This window comes from Bombus affinis, chromosome 3, assembly GCF_024516045.1.
Source record: "Bombus affinis isolate iyBomAffi1 chromosome 3, iyBomAffi1.2, whole genome shotgun sequence".
NCBI lineage: Eukaryota > Metazoa > Arthropoda > Insecta > Hymenoptera > Apidae > Bombus > Bombus affinis.
In genome coordinates, this window is record NC_066346.1 from 8,278,312 (window position 1) to 8,303,048 (window position 24,737).

The 24,737-nt window shown below is 36.2% G+C and overlaps 1 protein-coding gene across 40 annotated transcripts in view; it reads left to right on the forward strand.

Annotated features, from left to right (window-relative positions):
* The window catches only part of LOC126914150 (calcium/calmodulin-dependent protein kinase type II alpha chain), a 157,345-nt gene that overhangs the window by 107,162 nt on the left and 25,446 nt on the right, over positions 1-24,737 (forward strand). For 17 of the 40 annotated variants that reach the window (XM_050717703.1, XM_050717719.1, XM_050717688.1 and 14 more), the window contains exons 11-12: positions 4,424-4,513; positions 19,211-19,267. The exons of 4 other annotated variants lie outside the window; for them this stretch is intronic. In XM_050717703.1, the coding sequence (XP_050573660.1) occupies positions 4,424-4,513; positions 19,211-19,267 (147 nt within the window). The remainder of the gene's footprint in view (positions 1-4,423; positions 4,514-19,210; positions 19,268-24,737) is intronic. 19 more of the 40 variants (XM_050717690.1, XM_050717693.1, XM_050717697.1 and 16 more) reach the window with 2 other exon arrangements.

A 24,737-nucleotide genomic window follows, 5' to 3' on the forward strand; every position in this document is an offset into this window, starting at 1 on the left:
CGGGGAAGAGTTTCATTCGTTATATTTATACCAACGTCGGAACCGAGTGCCCTCCACCCTTTCCCGCCATTTTTCCTCCCAACATTTCCCAGCGGTAAATTATTCAAGAGGCGCGTACAAGAACGATTCGCCTTCTTCGAGGCGACTCGCACATTCGCAATAATTGCCTTCTCTCGCGTGATTCAATTTTTCTTTTCGCCCTTTGTGACGAGAGGGTGGAGAGAATCGCGCGTTTTCGCCACTGTTATTTCCCAGGTTCCTATCTACGTAAAAATATTTTTCCTTAGTTTTCATTGAAAAAAATGGGAGCACCGGTGAAGCCCGTGAAAGCTTCCGGATAACGGCCGTTTCAATTCGGGTTGAGTAATGAATTTTGGATAGGATGGGAGGGAAGGCGCTCGTTGGAAGGTGGAAGCAAGGTTAAGGGGTGTTCTTTTTTTTTATGAGTTAGGGGAGTGGTTAGGACACGCCTCGTGGAAGCTTTCGGAAACCACCATGCTCCTACCGACGAGTTACCATAAATTGACACTCACCGATGAATTCTTTAGCATGATATTCCTTCAGCCAGTTGTTTCAGGAGAATTGCGTTTTTGTTATCTGTAGGGCAGATGAACGATTGTGTTATTTATCGTGGAATGGCTCGACCATGAAAATTGTAGTAGGTAGCACTTTATTGTAATTCAAATTACGGGGCAGAATTGTTCTCTAATGTCCATTTAATCGATCACTATCGTAGTTAATATTGTTTGAAGTAATTTATGTATAATTTGATCAACTAGCTATGGTATTTTTGTAGCGGACTAGGATAGCTACGTTTTTATCGTAATATCAATCGACGAAGAAGGGTATCAGTTTATGGTAATTCGAATCATGAAGAGGTACATTACCTGAAAGTATCATTTAATCGATTAATGTTGCAATTAATATTACTTGAAGTAATTAATAATTTATTTGATCAAATAATTGTGTTATTTCGGAAGTTGATTAATTGTAACACTTTTGAGTAATTCAAGTAAAACTTTCCGTTAAAGCATCATTTAATCGGTTGTAATTATTTTGAGGTGCTCAACGATTAATTTGGTCAACGATCGATAGCACTTGGTTCCACAATTTACACCGCGAACAAGCTGAGAAATACAATAATGTAAACCACGAGGAATATATTACACAGATAAAACTATCAAAAGTTAATCTTTAATAAAAGCGCTTTCATCGGACACGTACTATGACACGAATTATACAGCAATTAAAAATCAGATAGAAAACCGCCAAAGATCTGGCTTGTCGATCCCAACTCGCCACGACACCATCGCAAAAATGTTCTACCCCTGAAAAACGAAAATATTTCGACACGCAAACGCACGCCGCTCAGCATGCAAATTATGGTATCACATTATTCTTTTCTTTCTATTCTGTTCCCTGTTTCTTTCGTTTTTGTGAAACGTTGCGACGCTTCGCTGGCACGGAACGAAGCCGAGCTCTCGAGAGGAGCCATCAGAAGGTAAAGACGAGAGGACCATTGTTTTTTTATTTCCCTTTCTCCTGGCACCGATACGTCGTCTTGAGAGCATCGGCAGAGTTGCTCCAATTTTGTCTGATCACGATATTTGTCTCGCATGCAGAACACGATGCATTGTTTTAACGTTCTACACCATAAAAACCTGTGAAAAACCACTCTCCTTCACTCTCTCATGTTTTCTGTCCTGTTCCTTTCTTCTGCGTCTTCTTTCGTCTTTGTCTCTTCTTCTTCTTCTTCGTTTCTCCTGTGTGGTCTGCATCCATCTTCTGTCTAGCTTCTTCTGCCTCTGGAAAGTTAGATTACTTGATCTGTTACTTAGTTAAGATCTAATAATCATCTAAGATTATTTCTTGTCTGTCTTTCAAAGTCCCCTGCCTGACGAATCTTTTGGAAACGTGGAACTGTGATTAAATAGCATGGACGATTGGATAGAGGATCTTCTTGTTGTAGATGAGCAGATCGATGTAACGATAGAAGTCAATTGAATCGCTTCTTTTTTTGAATTTTAACCCTTTCATGATTGATGAGTAGAATGAGTAGAATATAGATAATAAAAATATTTGTTTTCCATGAAAACAATCTTACTTTTAGTTCACGAAATACTTTGAAAGAAATGTATTCTGTTTAGTAATAATTCATCAAAAGTCATTTTTTCGAAGAAGAGATATAATTGGCTCTGGAAGGGTTAAATTATGAGAAATTTTCATTGCCTTGAAGATGAGATAGTTAACGTTACGTGTCCTTATACGTATTATTAATTATAACATGATAAGGCGAGTTGCTAAAGATACCAGCTTTCACCAGACGCTTTTGCAAGTATCGTTACGTCGATCTCGATGGAAAGTCGACATCGCTTCGACCATTCTGGGAACCGAACGAAGTCGAAGTTTCTTCGACGTCGAAGGTTTCCCTCCTAGAAGTCTTTTTTCTCAATACTTTCTCGATTCTTTCTCAAATTTCAACTCTATAATTCATTCTAGCGATCGAGATATACTCGTGTGAAATTTCGTTGCATAACCCATTCGAAACCATGGTGACGCGTCACTTACATCACACGAAAGAAACTCGTGTTATCGTCGTCAGTCGACAGTCGGAGAAATAAATCATCTAAAAAAAGTATTACAAAGAATATCGTGCAAAATTAATTGTTCAAATGATCAAAATAAGTAATTTTAATTTTTCACAGAAACTTTCTAAATTTACAACGGTGCATTTTTAGGCTCTTGGACAACTTTTTCTAAAATTTATATAGAAGCTTATTTCGTATCCTTTTATTGCTTTGATACGAGTTCTCCATTTTAATTATTATCGGTTGTTTTAGTATTTATAAATATTTCTAACAAAGAAACGACTAATCCAAATAAATAAGGATTAATAAATAAAAGAATAAAGAAACATTAATATCAAGAAATGAAAGTATCTTCCGAATAAATCACATTTTCCAATAAAAAAAAAAAAAAAGAAATAAGTAATGCAACATCACGACCCTTCAAATCTCGTAATAATACCTAATAATATATTTTTTCAATTAGAAATCGGTCTCGAATGGGTTAAAATACAAATTTTCTGTCCCCTTCAAAAGAATTTATACGACGTTTCCTCCTTTCTACAGAAAAATTCTTGTTGCACCGTTGTAACATTTAATTTTCTGACGACGTTCCATAATCAACGAGCGTCCTTTGTCAAACAAGAAAGAAAGGAGGAAGCACGTAAATGGAGGATAGGTGGTTCCCATTCGCTCACCCCCATTGTTGCCTCAACTTCGTTCCAATCTCACCGCGACATTTACTGCTCCTTAGAACGCGTTTCCACGGGAACGGCTTCTGATAGAATAATTCTTGTTCCTCGAAGGAAGCGCCCAAACAAGATCGTATTCAACGACGTTACCGGTTCGATCAATTCTTCAACGTATTTTCTTCCGGCTTCTTTATATCGCCTCGCTATTTTTACAAGACAAAGATACGAAAATGTGCACTTGTTGATGGCAGCTACGCTTCAGCACAATTTCAGATTTCTCGAAATTTCAAAGTGGAATGTCATTCTATGCACTTCATTGACGATTGTTTCACAGCTTTTCCGTTATCTAGGTTGATTAGGAAATTCTATTGCCTTTGTTCTTTGAAAGGAAAGAGATCAATTATTTTAACTGGAATTTGTGTTAATTAATCTTCAATATAAAATTCGTATTAATGTTAGTTATATATTATTGATTGATTTTTAATAGAATAATCATTGTTATTTATGAAATCTTCTGTCGTCTTGCGATTGCACGTTGAATCATCAATTTTTATTATTAAAATTCTACGACTTCCGTTGCAAATATTTTCTACGTGAAATTTCCAGCAACAGTTAATTTCTATAGTTCATGTTTCGACAATTAAAATATATAAATCTGTATTACGTAGCTGTAATTTATGAAAATTGCCAAATAAAGCTAAAACCTAGCGATAGAATTTTCCAATCAGCCTAACAAATAATCGAACGATCTATTGGATCAACAAGAATTCTCTATCCTCCTCTAAAGACACGTGTCTATCTTGATCGCTAAAAACAATCTTCACCAAAACTGTCTCCAAACCTCTACTAAAAAAAAAAAAAAAGAAACTCAACCTTCTTCAATCTCAAACGAATCCTAATTACTCCTCCAAAAATCCTCAAAATCGATCCTGCGATCGCCTCGTGCAAAGTGTGTGCTCTCGCTATGGTCCGTCCTTGAGACAAAAATTAACCACAAACATCCACCAGCCTAACCTTACTTTTGCCAATTATTCTAATCTCTTTTCTTTCACTCTGTTATTGTCTCTCTCTCTCTCTCTCTACTTTTGTCTATCTCTGAAATCACTATTTCCGCTCATTATCTAATGAAGCCAATGCCGATTTACTGAAACGCTCTGCGTGCTCCAGGTCGGAGCATCATCACGAAGAAGGGCGATGGCTCTCAGGTGAAGGAATCGACCGACAGCAGCACAACGATCGAGGACGATGACGTGAAAGGTAGGACCACCCAGAAATCCTCTGTCACTTCTAAAAAAAAAAAGAAAATCTTTTCTTCTAGCCTCCCCCTCTTTTTCGTGTGTTTTGTCCCCGGTTCACAACACCCCCTCCCCGAAATTATAGGAAGACGATCCTCGTTTTAGAAGATCGTTCAGATACGTGCACCCAGTTTGATATCTGATTTTATGCCACCCACGAGTGTCACGAATCTTTCTAGGAAGCTGGCCGCACCGAGAAGGTGCCTCCCGCGGTCTCAACTTCTCTCTTTCTGTGTTCGTGTCTTTGGTACGTTTCGTACCCTCGTGTACGCTTGGAATTCTGCGTGGCTGATCGAAGAGATCAGAGTAAAATTTTCACTGTAATCTTTATTAACGAGTTGAGAGTTTGGGATGGCTCTATAAAGGCTGTCATCGATCTTTGGCGCTGACCAAGAGGTATTATAGTTGTTATCTTGAGAGTGATAGTGAAATTTTGGGGCACAACATTTTATATTTTGTTTATTAGTAAATATAGTTTTGGTAATTAAGGAATATTGAGATCGATATACTGATAATTGCGGTGAATCTTCAGAGGATGGATTTAACGTATAGTAAATTCATCCTTTCGCGTTTATGGAAAGAGAAATACTCTGTAAATTGATACTTTGAGATCGATAGAATATTTTTAAAGTCATTTCTTCGTGTTTCACATTTTCAATTCTACAAAATACTATGATTAATTTTCTAGGCATTACAGCGAGAATACAAGGCATATTTTATTTATTTTTAAGCTTACGTATTCTATCAAATCTTTACTAATAAACTTTATTACTAATAAACAAAATATAAAATGTTGTGCCTACTTTTTCCTAGAAATATTTAACGCCACCCTTGCAATTAGAGAAAAAACCATAGGACAAAATATGATTAATATCAACTGTTCGAGGCAATCAGTATTGGGAAAGGGAAACACTAAAATTCCAAATAAATAGATTTAACATTTCCCAGACAATTTCCTCGAAATTTCACTAAAATTCGCAACTATAATTACTTCCTTTCAAAATTCTCTCGTGCACGAATTCATGGCAGTTGCAGCGTCCAAAAGAATCGATGCAGCCAGTAGCACGGTTCGATAGATTCGAGATCCGTTTGAACTCGAACTTGCTATCGGAAATTGGCGATGTCGCGAGAGGCCAGGATCGAGTGACGCTATTCGTTGACTCTAATGTAACCTGGAGTTTTTGAGTCTGGCCCCAAAGTTACCTTCGATGATCGAAGGACGATCGGTTTCGATCAGCTCGGCACTATTCAGCACGCATATTCCGCGCGTACACGCGGCGCGGGCTGCTCACAGCCTTTTGGACTCGTTAATTGTTCGAGCCCTGAACCGGGACAGTTAATTCTCCCAGCGAGATTCCGCTAATGGATCGAATCTGAATTTACCGCTCTACTCGCGCCTGAAGCGCGGCTATAACTGGATTTCTGCTACCGCCAGATCCAAAACGGAGTGGCCTTCCCCAGTGGAGTCGGTCGAAGATAATTGCACCAAAGATAATTTACATTTTGCTTTTCGATCGTCGAGACGCCTATCGTGGCGGTTGAGAATCCAGTTTTTAGACTATTTCCGGTGTTTGTTTTTTTACATGTTATGGGATAATAGTGGAAAAGATAGCGAGTGGATATACAGGGTTACTGTTAGACTGTGGATGTTTATAGATTTATGGATATTATAATTCTCTAGTTTTTTTTTTTTTTTTTTTTTTTTTTTAGAGGATTCTTCGATACAATCGATCAACAAGACCAACGGGTTTGGTGTAACGAAGTTTTTTGCAAACGATAGTCGTGTTTCAAAAAGAAAATTATTTATACATATTAGCCTTCTTGCTGTTCTTATTTTTATCAGCGTCATCAAAGTGGAACCAGTAGAGCGTGAAGATAATATAGCTAGTATGCAGGAAAGATACGAAAATAGTGTATATATACAAAATATCGAAAATAACACATTTCTGTTAATTCTCGTTCATTCTTGCACATTTATACTTGCTTGTAACTCATACCTGCACAAACATCCACAGTCTATACGTTACAAATAAAATAGACAGTTCGAACGTTTTGCTTAAAAAAAGAATTGTTGAAGATACATGTCTAAGTTGTATTAATTCGTAGGCTAATTCAAGATATATTTCAATTTCTTCGACAATTTTCTTTCTACCTGCAAAATGTTAGAACCATCCATTCCTTTCTTAACGACCCTGTATTCCGCGAATTGATTAAATCCTTAATATCCACCCTTAGATAATTTGGAAACCGACGATAATTTTTCGGTCGGTTACGTCTCTCCGGTTATTTATATGACAGTTCTCCTTTTTATTTAATTGAAGTGGAGTAAATATAGTTCGTGTATCGGTATAATGGTTTTTTTCTGGAAATTCGATAAAAAAATCTCTTCGTGGTCCCTTTGCAACGTAACGAAATCACGAGCAGGCACTTGCGCGCGCATATCGGCCTATTATTAGAGAGATAGTACTCCTGCTCACGTGCAAATCGATCGTTGGACAATAGCTCGAGTAGTTAAGTATCTCCCTCGTTGCTTTACTCCGTCCCTCTCCCCTTTTCAACCTTTTGCCCTCTCCAACTACGATCCACCTTATATTTGCGTACACTTGTGCCCCGATTACCGATAGACATACATGTGTATATACATGTGCATATTGGTAAACCTGTCGCGGAGGTTCGTCGATTGCGCGACAGCCTTTACTATGTAGACTACCATTTATAATGGTTTATTTTCCTACCCATCAAAACTTTCTTCTTCCTTTGCAATAAATTCTTCGTATGCTGTTATATACTATTTTTCAAACGGATACGATGGATTTGGAATATATTCGAGCGAAATTTATTTCGTTTAATCAATTCTTAAAGATGTTTCGAGAAATTTGTTCAAGGATATAAATCTTCCTGGATCTCTTTGCGTAATTGAACCAACATTGTTAAATTAAATGAAATTATACGGATGATTTCACTTTTCTATTTGACGCGAAAATTGTTAAATAGTAAAATGCTGTTTAGGCAATAGAATTGTTATAATTATTTATCATTAGTATATTCACTAACATTGTTAGTTAATTAATCTCATTGTGCAAAAGGATCGGGATTAAATTTATGTTTATATAAAGCTCGTGTTATAAGCGGCAATCGAACGAACCTCTATAGCGCAACCATGAGGAGCGTGTTTACTGTTGAAAGGTAGAGAGCTTTACTCGTCGTTGCCCACCGAATTTGCAGTGAAGCTGTACTATATCTTTCTCACGAAACTATCTCTCTCTTCGCTTCTTTGTAGACGCATAACACACTTGTGTATCGCTACTTTCTATCCGCTCTACCGCGGATTTCCTCTTTTCTTGTATTATAGTCTTCTGTTCGTCTATCGTATCTTTCTACTACCGAAGATCGTTCCCTGCAATTTTTAAGGGATTTGGTATAGTCGTTTTCGCTGTACGTTGCGATAAAAGATCATTTTTACCCAATTGGGAATTTCAATTCTTTCTTGATTTCGCTCTATTTCGTTCATTTCGTCACAATTCTGTTATTATTGGCTCTACTATCTCTTAATTTCACTATTTTGTAATGACAATTATTTATTTAGTTTACAATTAGTCAGTACTCTATTATTTATCAGTTCTACTAGTATTTTCACCAATCTCGCTACTATTCTATGGTGACAACTATTCATTTCCATTATTCTACGATTAGAGAATTCAAGTGCACTATTTTACATTAACTTTTAAGATATCCAAACTGCACACTAAATTCACTAAATGTAATACAATATTTAACAGCGACATCACTATTATACACTAATATTCTTTTTATAATAGCCAACGAAACACTGTAAAACGAAGTACTAAGATTTGTTTAACATTCCAAGATTCGAACCGTAATCATTCTAGTAAAAATCAAACGCTCTATCTATTCTGCCATAAGACTTTCAAAGTCTCTTGTACTTCTTTCAACTATTTCTGTCGCTGAAGTTCATTACCATGTAAATTACACTCACTAACACGCTCAGAGATCAAACACACCCTCTTTATCGCAACGCGATCGCGTCCGACTATATCCATTTGCCTCGTTCAACCCACGTGAACGTATACGTATAACCTGATACTTAGTAAATCTTTGACTGTATATGTAATAACTACTTCTCGTCGCCTGTCAACGGCTCTGTCTACTTACCACTATTTAGCAGAGACGTAAACTACTCGCCTATCGAGGTACCACTCGAAACCGTGTACAGTTTGTATTTCTGTCGACCTAAATTCTAGCCATCGAGTTTTCGTTATCGTACACCATCGAAACCCGCCCTAATGAGCTGTCGCTGAACCGTTCCTGATTAACTCTCTATTCTAACCATCTATTCTTTCACGATTTCTCGTTGATCATGATCGATTACACACTCGGACACGATCATACTGATCATACTAGTCTCATTTATGCATAGGAGACAGAAGCAAAAGTAATAGAAGTTATTGAGAAATTTTTCAATTTGACGATAGATATTTCTGAATGCTTTCAAAAGATTGTTTAGGAGAATTTATAGCAATATTAGAAGAGTTATGATATTTTTTGTTATTAATCGAGACATTTCCATTATCGTAAAAGAGTAATTGTAGAATAATCTTTTTATTATAGTTATTTGATATTCGATGGGTATTTTCATATTCGGTGTTATCTTTTTGCTTCAACTGTTAATTTAATTATTATGAAAATTACGAATATTATTAATAATTTAATTAACATCCTTCGATTCCATAATATTAAAAAATTGTTCCTTTGCTTGGATACTTGGGATAATAGATTAATAATAACTCGTAATCTAAAAATTTATTTTAATATCCCTTTGCAATTTAGAGATATTTAGAAAAAATTTAATCAACGCTCCTTGATTCGATTTCAATTTAGTTGAAATGCCTAATTTAAAAAAATACCATTAAAAAGAAATTTGATTATATCTTTTATAATTTTAGAGGAATTGAAATTTTTTGAAAGTATGTGGAATAATATCAATCGTCTCTATAAGGTTAAATGTTTCATTCCACGTGTTTCTGAAAGTTGTTCCCTTCGGTCAGCTTTAAACTGCTCTTTTCTTTGCGGTATATTTGGAGGAACTGGAAGCCTTCGTTTTTCGCATACATTGCCAGAGCAGAATCATTCAAGACCTTTTTACAGGATTGTACTTTCGCGAGTGCAATTCGTAATTCTCTCTTTAAAAACATCTCTCTGGTTCTTTGCTTTCCCTTCAACAGAATTTTTCTTCGATATTTCTTCCATGTAGATTTTCTTACAAAAAATCTTCTTTACATAGATCTATATCAAATTGCATTATTCCCGCATTCAAACGAGATTAAACAATTTCCCGCCAAACGACAATTATACGCAGTACCAAATTCGAATAATTTAAAACCTAAAAATTTCTTTTTCGCACTATACTCGCATTCAGATGCGATTAGAAAAATTTACGTAAAGTGACGAACATGCGAAATTATAAGCTTAAAAGATCTGGAATCTAAAAATGTGTGCACCGCACCATTCTCGTTCTGAAATAAGGCAAAAAAATTGTCGCATGGCAATCATGCAGAATTCGATGAATGGAGAATTCTTATCGAACAAGCAGAGAACGCGAGAGTGCAATCCTGGTGATCCTCGGCGTGCATGCAACCAAGTTTCTTCCCCTATTCCGTATACACCGAAAACACTGGCAGTCAATGGGTTTCATTCGCTTTCAAGATTCAGACACTTTATCACGGAGTGAATTGATTCTCGAGCCAGACACGAGTACACTCGAGCACAAAACGGCAATACTACGGAGCACTAAAACCGTCGACCTCTTGTTTACGATTCCTTCGATGCAAATCAGAATCCGCGGCAAACTCTAATCTTACTTGGTTGGAATTACATATTTTCTATCGAGAATGATAATAATATTCTTCGAAAAATTCTGAATCGTGAATTTGTTCACTTTTTTAATCGATAGTTTAATGAAAATTTGTAAATCGACAAGATTGATAATAGTTAATGAAATAGGTAGATAATTTCTAGGAGAGTAAATTTAGAAACACAAATAGATAATCTTTAGTTAACACCCGATGTAAGTCTGTCCTCTGACACTGTTCAATTTTAATCGCCATATACATATACAGCAAGCGACTCGCTTTCGATATGTCACACATAGATATAACACTTTTACTCGTAGTATCTTGTCGAGGTTTCCAGAAGCAGCTTTGGACCTTTTGGAAATAATATTGGGAACAGAAATTGCTTGTGGAAACATCGAGTATCGAATCATTTCATAAGTCTTCGATTATCTACTGATTTAATAAATACTAATTTCGATAATACTTGTGGGTAATAGGAAATAATATTCATAGATCGATTCGCAATTTATAGGAAAGATCTTTGGATTTTTATTTCATAGAAATATCAATTTATATTCTATTTATTTTATTTTATTTTGTTTTTCGATCTATTCCGAAGAAACTATCCATATAAATTCATCCTCGATTCATTTGAAACTAAACGATCAATATACATATTTTCTAGATTTCAATAAAAAGTGACATCCATAAATTGGTTTAGACAAAACTGCGTTCTTAATTAGAATAAAAGCAGCAATTTTCAAGAACACGACGACTTATGAAACGAGCTAGTACCACAGTCACAAGACCAAACAACCACACATGTTACGTTCTTCTGTCTCAACACTATACGTAATACATAGAGCAGCTACGCGAGGAACGGTTGAGAAAATCGCTCTTTTCTGCCCGATCATACACGATGCTCACAAATCCATAACACGTACGTACAACCATAAGGTGCGTAAAACAATTGTATACGATGTGAGACCAGAACAATATCGCACAAATGTCGTCCACAGGATTCAATTATGCGGGTTGTTTCATGAGACGTGTTTCAGGTGGTGAATAGAGGATACAAAAAAAGATAAAAGAATTTTATGAAAAGAATAATATTATCGTATATTCCATTTGATCCTTCTCAAATTACAATATATATGTATATATTTTTTAATTTCATATATAAGTAGAACAGTACGAACGTACTTTACATTGTGCTAAAATCCTTGAAACAACTATTTTCAATTTTGACAAAAAGATATGCCTTTAATTCTTCTAGATCTTTTCATAGTGCTTCTAACGATAGACACACACGTATATATATCGAGAGTCAGAGAATTAAATTTAAAAATGACTGAAATTCTAAAACAAGATTATAATAAAACAGCTCCTTTTACTTAAACCTTCTCAATCTCATTCCCTATTCAGCGCTAAAAATATGTCTCGTATATTAAAACACCCTGCATAAGGTTTCGTTTCCTAATCTCGAGTAAACAACAATTCGCAATTTTACGATTCCTCTATCGACGTTTAATCGTCGAGCACTTTTTCACAGAGGGCCGTGTTTTTCTCTCCGTTTTTAAAACGTCATGGCTACGAATATTTTCGTGTTTCAAAGCCATCTTCGACGACCCACACGCTTACCTGAACATGAATGTTTACGAATGTCAAGTGGAACATCCAGCGTTTACCGTATTTCCAGTAGCGCGAATTTAAATTGGTCAGACCGCGCAGTTCAAGTAGTATCAGACGGTATTGCGTCAGACAGAAGTATCGTTATTGGAAATATACAGAGTTCGGTCAGTATTTAACACGTTTACTGTTCGGTCAGCCATATATGGGTCAGAGTACTTCGAATTTGTCCTCTCATCGAAACGTTTTTTTTTTTTTTAATACGGAAATTTAGGTCCTTAAATCGATACTATTATTTATATGTAAGATATTTATCGTTTATTTGTTTCTTTATTGCTGTTGTTTGTTATGTATTGATTCTATGAGCGAAACTACGAGTTAATAATTTCGGAGACTTTCTTCTCGGACAACAAACGTGTTAATGATCGCAAATTCACGTGATTTGTACAATACATTACAGGTCAAAAGTTTGGATTCATTTTCTTATAGTTGAATTTATATCGAATCTCTTGCTAGTTTAATGATCGTTTCTGTGGTAAATGATAGACTAAATAATTTTCTATGAATCTTGACTCATTTTGAGTTTAAACAAATTTTTTAAATCTTCGTGTCTTCAATTCTGATTCCAAACTTTTGATCAGCAGTGTATGTTAATCTTTGAAAGTCAATTTCAAGGCAAAGTTCCAATGACAATCATTAGACTGCGGATGTTTATGCATCTATAATTAAAATTGCAAAAATATAAAGAATTCTAAAGTTTACAAAATACCGCCAACTTGAAAATACATATGAAATATCGAAGGAAAATACTAATACAAACAGACATAAAAGATATTTAAAGTAAAGTGTAATTACGTTGAGAAAAATATGAATTTGCATAAACAGTCCGCACTTCGGTATTCGGAAAATCCGTCAAATCGTTTTTCAGGAAAATTGACAAAAATTTATCTTATAATCGTGTAGCCACCACCGTCTGCGATCGCCGTTTTTCTCTTTTTATCGGCGCTCGCAATTTTGACGATTCCAGCTAATCTTTCCTCAAAACGACTTCTAAATTAGAATTTTTTTCAACGCGATTAGCTTCTCAATTTTCGTGTCCTCTTCCAAGTGCTTAACATTTCTTTTTTCTTCGAGAAAACGCTCACGGCTGGAATGGAAATTCGCGAGAGCGGAGTTTATTAAAAGTCTCGATAGCGACCACCGCCGTTTCTCGTTTCTCGTTTCATGGCTTACGCTATCCACTGGTGTGCAATTAGCGTGGCACAATGAGAAAGTCGGACTCGGATAATGGAGTGGTGAAATTACTCGCGAACGTTAGCTGGAAACCGTTAACCCTGGATACGTATTCGAAATTCGGCGGCTCACGTATTCGCCTGTAATTCGATCGAGACGTTAGATTTTCCTATCGATTCTTCGGGTTAACGTAAATTCTCGATAATAGAATTCGGCGATTTTAACGACCGACCAGGGAAAATTGGAAATTGGAAAGGAAAAATTTGGTCAAGGGATCGAAATTTCATTAAACGAATAAATTATCGATTGTTTGACGAGGATACCGGCTCTCGCGCCGCTTTCGCTTCCTCTTCGTTTTCTCTAGCATTCATCAAGCTTTCTCTCTTTTACTTTTTTTTCAGATTTTCGAACTTTTCTTTCTTTTATTTGGGTTAAGGGAAATTGTGATATTCATGGTTTGTTTAGTAGAGACTTCTCTTCGTGGATGACGATTGAATTGGAAATGCTCCATTCTTCGCTCTTCTTTACCTTTTTTTTTAAAGTATTTTTATAATTCTCTTTCTTTTTTTTTTTAAGAAATATCCCTTTTGGAAGCGAAAATAATTGTGTAATATTTGCGCGCTATAATTTAGAATTATTCATAGAGGAAACCATTGCTTATGTCCGATTATACAAAATTGATAATAAAATGAAAAAAATTTTATAGATTTTGTAAAAACCACTATTTGCATGGAAATTCAAGAGGAGAGCAATTCCAGTTCGTGTCGAGTCAACCATCTACAGTCTCTCGAGAACCATATTCTCGCGCGGTGCATCTTCACTTTCGCTAGACCACCACGACGTTTTCCACTAGCGTGCGAATCAGTAGCGATTAGCCATCTAGAAAGTTAGATTAGTTTGTGCCACGTTAGCGAAGCATCGTCCACTTTAGAGAGCGACAAGCACACGAGAGATCGTCGTCATCGTAGAGAACGCAACTATCTCGCACACAACGATTTCATCACTTTACTTGAACGTAAGTCGAGACGGAAATAGAAAAATCCGATCAACGAAAACAATCGTATCTACTATGGTAACGTTAATCGTTTCATTTTCTTTATTTTTTAATTCTTTTCTTCTTTTCCTATAAAAAAAAAAAAATAAGAAATATTTATTTCTATGTCTTTCATCTACACGCACACTTTGAAAATTCACATCTGTTGGTACCTCGCTGTGCACACCACCTGAAATTATAATATTTTCATATCGGATCTCGTAGAAAACGATCCATTTCTTCTTCTAACGCTCGTTCACTGTGTCTTATCCACTTTTTTCTTTTCGTTCCTCACTTCTGTCTGTGCATCGAAATCCTGTCTGGTCACACAAACGTGAATTTTTACTGTTCATAGCAACCTTAGGATTTTCACGTAAAACAGTCTGTCACCGTCACCAAAAAAAAAAAAAAAAAAAAAAAAAAAAAAAATAGAAAAGTACACTATTTTACCATCACTATTTTACCGATGTTATGGATTTATGAACACCATCACTGACTTGCCTGTTCTTCGTTTTCCCCATTTTTCTTTGCCACTCTCTATACCTTCAGCCGTTTCTACACTCACTTCACGTTCTCACGCAATGTTTCGCATGGCTTGCATTCGCTTTTACGATACCCGTCAACGAGGCGAGAAATCGTTCTCGCCATTGGGTTTGTTTCGTTTTATCGATGTTTATGGCGTCAGAATGGACATTCTTCACCCTATTATGGAACTTGAAGAGTTCCATTGAGAATGAGAAAATATGGAGTATGAGGAAAATATTATCTGTCAAAAGGTAGAACATTTCTTTAAACAAATTTGAACAGTATTAAGTTCAAGACAATTTAAGTAACTAAAATGACAGAATTAAATTAGTAACTTATATGTTATTAGATATAGGGAATCCTTATAATAAATTAATTTGATTTTTATTAATTCAATTTTAACATAACATAATATCACCATAGATATTTCTCCATTGTTTGTTTCTAGATATCTGATTAATTAAAGCAATACACTTTTTTCTACCACAAAAGCTTTCTTTCCCGTATACGAGCTTTTACTCGCTTCTTCAAGACGCTATTTTAAATAAAAGTACTCGAAACATCGTAACCATTGTTCTGAAAAACGAATAAAATTTATAATAGAAATATTAATGGTAATATTTGTATTTTGTAACACCGGTATTATATTTTCATCGCTCCAGAAAATATTAATAAAACAGGACAACCCCAATATCGAAGAACCACTTTACGCCTCCGCTTGTAAGCTTCTATCCCCTCGCAAAAGCATGAAACCAATCTGCTTCTTGAGCGTGCCTGTCTTATTTCGTTTTGTCTGCATGCCTGTGCATCGACACCCACGCTTTCTCGGATGCCGAGTCGAGTGTACAAGTTCAAAATAATAGAATATAAATATAGTATACTTAGAATATTTAAAGAAAATATTTAGATACAGAATATTTCGAAAATAATGCGAAATAATCATCGAAAATGTCCTCTACCTCTAATGTAAAAGAAACCTTTTACAAACCTATCAAATGACCAAGAATCTTTAAAGAAACCTTCTTAAAAGTTCAGTGTTCTAAGTAAAGTGTCACGCTCTCAGTCCGAGAAACGAAATGAAAAATAACCAATGAAATGAAACCAAATTCCTCACTGTCCTTTTTGATTCTCTTTGAAATTCGAAGAAGCTCGACGATAATATCTCGGCGAAATAAAATAGTTTCCATGCTGAGTTTCGAGCTCGTTTATGTTCTACAACGAGCAACAACTTGTCTGTTTTCCTTTGTCTGTCTATGTTCCCCTTCTATCCCTTATATTATTATGGCTGCCATTTTTCTGTCTCGTTTTGCTAGATATAATATTATATATAAGAAATAAATCTCGTAAGAATTGTTATGCCCCTTGATCTTTCGAGCAATATAACTTCTCCAGGGATTTATTACATATTAATCCACCAGGTCTTTTCTTGATTGTTAAGATTTTTCATTGCCCTTGTCTTTTTCTTTTATATACTTACGAAAGTGTCTTGTTTTATTGGATGCAATTGTTTGTGTCCTCCGAGGAGAACGATAGATTTTCACGTAATCTTCGTCGACGTTTGCACGTTCGCCACCGAACTGCACCCTCTGATATGGCACCTTATCTCAATTATTTTACCCTGGATTATCCGCTTTGATCCTGGTTCTTCCCTATTTTGGTGCAATAGTGGATTTGGAAAGTTAGTTCAAGCTGGAAGGCATGATACGATCGGTACTTTATAGAATTTTATAGAATCTGAATTTTTATGAATATAGAAATGTTTTACAGTTACAGGAATTAATGTAGGAAAGACCGTACGTTTAAAGATATTTCCACTCGTGTGCGTTTCTTTTTTATATTTCACAAATACAATTCACAAATATAAATTAATTCCAGAATTCTGGAATTACGATTACAGATCTAGAGATACAATAATTCTACATTTCCAAAAATATTTCAAATTGTTTCTCTGTATAATATAAATGTATAATAATTAATTTTACAATTTTTTCTTAATTGAAAAGTATAAATATCTGAAAAATTGACCAATTTTTAGAACCTCACAAAAATTCCTAAGAGGCTAAATCTTAGTTATATCCTACATCACAAATTTTGATAAAAATTTGAGAAACAATGTCTTCTTTTCAATTTCTTTTCAATCGTTGGGTGCCAGAAGGCAAAAGTTAACTCTCAAGACCCACTTTACCACCCTTAATTCTTCGACACGAATGACTATCGACTTATATATATATATATATTTTTTTTTCTTTTTCTTGATCGCCACCGCACGTCCCTTTTATCTTCCTTTTGCCCGAACCCCTGTGTTTCAAGAGAACCCGAGTCGATACGACATTTTGAGATCTCGATATATGATACTCGATCGAGAGACTAAGTTATGGACATACCGAACAAATACGCTCGGTGTTGCTATATAACGTTTTTTTTGTCTACTTCTATTTCACTTTAATCTCTCTATCTTTATCATTGTCATCTTCCGTTAGCTTACATTTTAGAGATTAAATAAGCTAGAAAGTACCTTGTTACCACTTTACGTAGCTAGAGCATCGATTTCTGTGAACTAGCTGGGACTCTGTGGCATTTATCAAATAAAAGAGAGATAATCTTTTGGATGGATTAATATCACGAAGAAAATTGCTTTTGTATTAAACGCTTGTTATACTGAATGTTTATCGCTTTGAATGTCAGCTTGTACATTTACTGGCACGACTGCATCGAACTCGAGCAATATTTATCAAATTATTCAACATAATTGTTTTCAAAAAATTCTTCTGATCTGATCTTTGCAATAAATCGCATGATATTTTTAGAATAGATTACGAATGCTTAAATTACAAAATTTATAGATTCACTGGAGAATATTTTTTAAAACCATAAGTAATTCTTTATTCGGTTTCCTTTGAGCGATTCTAATTATTCTGAATAAAAAGATGTAGGAAAGATAAACAAAGAAATCGCGTTCGATGGTACGTCAAGCTTTCTGAAATTGGATACCCGTGCCTCCAAGCTCGATGTACATCTGTCCGTTAATAATATTTTCTTTCTTCTTCTCTCCATATCAACAGCCACGGAGTCCAGCTATTTTGCAAATAGCGAAAACCCATGATCAAAGTACCTTATGAAATCGTGACACTTGTCTCAAAGCGATCCAGAAAGCAATAACTTCTTGCTCTGTTAAAATTCTTAGGATAAAAGAAATTGAGGTACTGAGCGTGAAATCGGACACAGAGTGTTGCCGTCGCTGAAAGTTTTCCTTCTTTAATGAATCACCTTTGCGCCAAAGCCGTCGACATCGTGCTCTTTAAGCAGAATAATTCCTTCTAAGGAACAAAGGAACCATGCTCCTCGCCGATGAAGTTTCTACCTCTGATTCTCCGTGACTATTTGTTAACAGAGAATCGTTGGTGGCGAACACAGCGGGACGAAGCTTGTTTTCCTTACGTGAAACTAATTATCGCGACGGGAATAAGATTTAAAGGAAGCGTCGACGCGTTTTCGATGTTTCAGAGTTTGCGATCTACTTGTAACTAAAAAGGCAATTTCTAGAACTATTCCTCTCTCTTCCTCATAGAAAACTTTCGTAATTAAGGTAAATAAATTTCATAAAAGTTTGAGCTTAACATTGATGCAACATCGATACTCGACGTATCACGGAAGCAAAAATGTCATCGACGTGATCGCGGAAACGAGTACTTAACCTTGCAATAATTCTCGAATTTTTATTTCTCAACTTTAGGTTTCGTTTCAACGAAAGGAAGACTTCTTGATATTTCAAGAAAATCATTGACATAAGATATCACACGTATTAATGACGACTCTTTTACGTCTTCCTCAAACTTGATAAATTTAATAGAAAATAAAGACAGTTAAGGATAATTTTAATAGAATAGAATTTTTGTAATAAGACATGGAAGAATAGGAATCTCTAAAATGAAGAACTTCTTCATAGGAGAATAGAAAGAAATCGAAAATGACCAAAACGGCGCTGCAAGATTGACAAGAGTAATAAATCTTTCTTAACGATATAAAAAAGTCTGAGGCAAAAAGTTTTAATCGACTTGTAAGGAAAAATTAAGGAACATGAAAAATATCGTAAAAATATGTACCTCGAACCAAACAAAGCTTCCTTTAATAAAGAAAAAATGTAAAATGTGAATTTCCCAAGGATAAGGGGCTTTCTGGTTAACTGAAACACAAGTGCCACGAGCATTAAAACAACAAAAAGAATCAGCTTAGCTAAAAATTAACGTGCGTTGGCTGGTCTCTAGTCTTTGTATAAAGCGAAAAGAGAAGCAACGAAAAAAGAATGCATAAAAATAGGCTTTTTTTTACATAAAAGAAAAAGAACAAAAGTCGCATATCCGTGATGTATGTGTGTATTGTTGTACAGAGGATAAGAAGGGCGTCGTCGACCGGAGCAGCACGGTCATTGCCAAAGAACCCGAAGGTAAACCTTGCATATCGAAGGCCGAGAAACGTGTACATAACGCGCGTTTCGACGTCTCGTGTTCATGTGTATACATATATTACGTACCTCCGTCTAGATTTACATATATATATTATATATATACGTATATATTCCACGTGTGTTACGTGTAGACGTCCTCCGGTTCAGACTGGCTTCTCCCGTTCGCGTCGCTGGAGCCGCGTGACCGAAGCTGCTTCTGTGGCTTCCGGTCCTCTAACCTTCAGCCAATTCGTTCTCCATTATTGTTCTTTTGTGCGTTGTATTTGTAATAAAAATTCAGTGACTTGTAACGTAACATAGCATTCTAGAAAATTTTACTTTCTTTTTTTTTCTTTTTTATTAAAGGATAATTTTATGTGAAACACAGGAACGGATTATAGTTTGGTCAATTCCTTTTATCGCTACTGTTCTGCTTGTGCATATTGCATTTTGAGTCTTAAACAGTATTGTCCTGTTGGAAAATACAATAATTTTAGATCGAATTATTTAATTTTTAATTCTATTAGTTTCAAATTAATATTGGATTAAGTATCGTATTAAAGTAACCTCTACTTCGATAAACTCAAGCCTAAACCAATCGTCGTAATGATCTATGATTCGACGAAACTAGGTGATGGTTAAAAAATGCAATATCTCAATATCTTGTAGTATAGTGTAATTGATATATATATAGCAGAGCTGTTTTATACAACTAAACTATTAAAATATTTAGTAAAATTCTGTAAATCGCAAGTTATAAATTACGAATATTTTAAGAACCACAAGTAACGTTTATTTTTGTAGCATCAACATGTACAAACAAGTTACGAATACTTTTCCATGAAATTTTCTTCAAAGAAAGATAAATCCGATTTTGTCCAAACTCGATGAAAAGGATGAAACATCCAGCACCTCGAAGGTTCCCTCTCGCTAGAAAATCAATTTCTTAATATAACACGATCTAAGCACCGAATAATAAATACACTGGAATGTGTACTAAAGAAAAAGCACAAAATGATGTCGTGTCTTACGGAGTTCGCTAAAGAAGAAATATGCTAATTGCCTATTCTAAATGACAGCAAGAAGCCCCCAATAACCTTACTTTTCCACGAGCTTTCCCTTGTTCTACAGCGAGAGGGGACCGGAAAAGGGCGACGAACCGGGGAAGCCAATGGCCACGAGGGGCTCAGTGACGAGCTTCGAGCCGAGCTTTTGCACCCTGTCTGTTCCAGCTTCCGCTAACTCGTACTTCGGATTTACCGTCTCTCCAGCCTCCTCTCGTTCCACGAACTAATAAGGACCGTTGCGTGCGTTTGCTTCCCCTCTGATCGGTCTGCAAGTTAATCATAGCCCCCTTTACCACATGGGAGATCAGAAATCGTCCCTTCTTCCCTTTCTTCGTTCTGCACGACGATGTCCGTGTAAACGTGCGCGTGTGTGTATATCTTTTGATGTCTTGATAAAAACAAAAAGGAAAAGACTTGTCTATGTACATTTGAAGGCGATCTCGCATGATTCCGTTGATTAGTTTGATGAAACTTTTGGGGGATGAAGAGTTAAATTGGAAATGGATTGTTCATATTTGGCAATGGTTTGTGAAATTTTTCTAATGAAATTTTTAGTGTTCGGAACTTTGCGATCGATAAATTAGCAATTTGATAAATTAGGACAGAAAATCGAAGAGAGAAAATTTTTGCGAACGCGATAGTAGAACTTGAGATATTTTTATTCGAGTAGAATTTTTGTAGCGTAGTATATCAACCCTTTGTATTATACTAGCGACGATTTTATTCGAATTATTTGAAGAAGAAGATTTTACTTGTTTCTGTTTTCACCGATAAAGATACCTTGAAAATTATTCCAAGAATGAATATCCATATTTTATCAATTTCTTCTCTTTCTAATGTGACGTAGAATAACCTTCAAAATAATCTTGAAGAAACTAGATATTTAGCGTCGCCAAACGCTTACTGTATTTATTCCTGTCTCCAATAATAAAATTAAACAAGACACCCTATATTTCACAAACCATTGAAAATAAACCAACAATCTCTGTAGCCATCTCCACGATGAAAATTGAATCAAAATTATATAACGACAAGTCACGCGATTCCCTTCTTGAATAAAACGAATCGGAGGTCCAGATCTTACGAAAACGAAAGCGCCGAGGTTTTCGTTCACGTTTTCCCCTTGTTTGTCTTTCCACCCATGTGTGTAAATCCGCGCTCGATTTAGAAACGAGCATAATTACGACGCTGGAAGAAGCGAACGCCAACCGATGGTAGCGACGAGAAAATTAGTATTCGAGGACGTCTGATCAGACATCTAGCGGATCTACTGCTCGAGGCGAGTAGAACAATCTATAGAAAATTGTCGCGATATCTCGATTACGACACATTTTATCGCGTCATTGTTATTTATATTATATATATATTGTTTTAGCAAATGTTAGAACATTGTTTCGTAGGAATTGTTGTTCTTGCGCTGTTACGAACGTTATGCTGTCTAGGAAATTGAAAAATATATATATGTATACTTATACTGTTACCATATCGAGCAGCTGGCTGTCTTTATTTATCTTTTTCTTTCTTTACTATTTTACTTTAAATGATTCGTTTATAAGCAACGTAATTAGAGTTGTGTATCCCGTCACGATGATTTCGTGACGAAAAAATTTGGTCAGGGACGAAGAGCCTGTTGGAAGAGACGTCTGTGGCAGCTTGACAACATTGAACGATAAGTAGATCCAGCATCGTAAGCTTTAGCAAATTTTAGTCGGCTTGCGTTTTGATCGAATAGATAGCCTGGGTTCCCAAGTTGCTTAATCGTTTGATCATAAGCCTAGACAAGAATCATCTTGTAGAAATTCTCTTCTTCCTTTTTCCCCTCCATTATAGTCGCCAAAAGCATTTTGCGTTGGGTTGCTATCATTCTTCTGCGAATGAATACGCCATTATCGACTAGTCTCTCAACAATTATTACATGTAACTCAATCAAGGAAACTTGACCCTCACAAAGCAGATTTTTTTCTAGATTAGGCAAATCATCTAGATATCATTCTGTAATTTGAACATTTGAAGTTCTTCCTGTCACGTGATTGATCTCTTTAGAGTTTACTGGAACAGTTGATCTTAGCTTTAGTCAGGCTCAAATATTGTGACTGCTCAAAGACACTTCGAATTGTCGTATAGAAACGCTTTAGAATTATGATCTCGTCTCCACAGACACTTTACGCTGCATACAAATATACCTTTAGACTATTATTTAATATTAACGGTGCCTTTTACCTGCGTTCTTACGAAACAGAATTAGTTAACCAAGCAGTATAGCCCGTTTCAAATCAGCCGAGTTTCAAGGCTATTCTCCCCACCATGGCTCGAACAGACCCCCGCAAATTATTCGAGCACCATAGTGGGGGTGAACGACTGAGTTTCTCTAACGTAGAGGTGACGAACTTTTTAATAACAAACTGCACGAATTCTCCCGATTAGAATGACAAACTTCTAAATTAGAATTGGAAATCTCGCAAATGGAATCAGATATCTTCCAATTAGATTCAGAGGGAAAGGGATAGCAAACGAAACTCTATAGTTACATTAATAATTGCGTTACACCGTGTAGAATCGTATCGTGTAGAAAAATAGAGGATATAATTTTCCTACGACTCTGTGAGCCAAGAAAGTAGGAACAAAGATCGCACGTAGGCCACCTCAGTTCGTCACCCCTATATTAACCTATAGCCAACATAACACATCGTGACCTTGAGCAGCCAAAATCTTTAAACCTGGACTACAGCTGGAACGTCAGCGGCACAGTGGATCGTGAAAATGGGGGAAAGTCTACGATGTCGACGATTTTGGCCGAAACAGATATGGAATTTCGCATGGCGGCGATGACCAGCGAGAAAATATGAAATCTTCGCAGTAAACTCGCCCGAACGCGCGTGTCGCGCTGTCAACGGAAATACCTGACCGCTTGGCACCGCTTGAAAATAGATTGGCAGCAGTTCGCGTCGTTCGTTCGGCCATCCTCGAAGCCGGCCGTGCGGAGCGCAATAAAATCGAGTCGATCTTCGATTTTCCTCCCTTTCGCGCGGAACCGAGGGCCTTTGAAAGCATCGTTTATATCTCTCGTGCGATTTTTTACGATTGCAAGCCTTGCGCTTTTATTCGATACTTCGGTGAAAAAGGGAAGAAGAGCAGTGTGTTTCGAGAGTGATAGTGATAAATGCGTTTCGGAGGGGACAGTAGGTGAAGTCTTCGAAATGTCGGTCACCGCTGGTTTGCCGGGTTCATCGAAGCAGCCTGATAATTATGGTGAGCCTTGGACTTATTTTGTTTGATTATTGCGTCAGGAGGACCGTTGATGGGGCTCTCCTCTTTGAATCTTTTTGTCAAAATAATGGTGGATCGGTGGATGTTTGTTTAAGATGTACGTAATTGGATGTACAGACGGTTTCATAATGTATAAACATATTCTCAATAAGTACAAATTATGGGAATTTTTATAGAATTTTGGAGTTTGTAAAGTCTATCAGTCAGTTATTTGAAATTTTAACGTTATTTTTTATTTACAGACAGTTAATCGAACGTTGCTAGTAAAAAAATAATTATATTTGTTAATTTATTTTATTTCTGCTTTACACCCGTTTTACACATTTTTATTTCAATAATTGAATAAAGCTTTCATTCTTTACAACACGATTCATCGTGCACCGTGATCGTTACGAAACAACATGTACCTCCAATAAACTTCATCCAACAAACTTCGACCTATCTTGTTCGGCTTTTCATTCCCAATCACTCTTTCAAAGCAAATCTAAAATTCAAAGTCCGGCCTTTTAGAACGTCCTCTAAAGCCTCTGAAGACATTTTCGAAATTTCGTAACGCGTCGACGATGCGCCAAAAATTCTCGCTAGGTCTAGAATCCTTCTTCATAAACAGGTGAAACCAATCATATATCTGGCAACGACACAACGATCTCTGGTTATAGCCAGAGAATGGCGGTTTTCATTCTTAAAATCGACGATTTGGTTTCTGGTCGTCTCGAGGGGTATATACCGAGGCTGTTGGATGATTAATGGCGACGTCCCACGCGAAAACGAACTTCCGACTCTGTCCGAATCGGACGTACGTTAGGTCACGATCGCCAGCCAGCCTTTCTGGATCTATTTTCAGTCGCGAAACCGTGTCTATGTCGGACGGGAATCTATCGTGACTGTGCGTAACTATTCTCGTTCTACTTAGCCAAAGGTCGCTGCTGCTACCACGCCGGTGGCCACAGTTTTCCGGTTGGAATTCGTTTGTTAACTTGCTCGAACGCGCGCGTGTCACGCTTCTCGAACACACTGCAGATGAGGCTGAAACGAAAGGCCACGGAATTCACATCGCCCAAACGTATTTCTCTCAATTTTTTTCTTCTATCATTTTCTTTTGGTTGTAATTGAAAGATACAAATTTATTGGAAAAT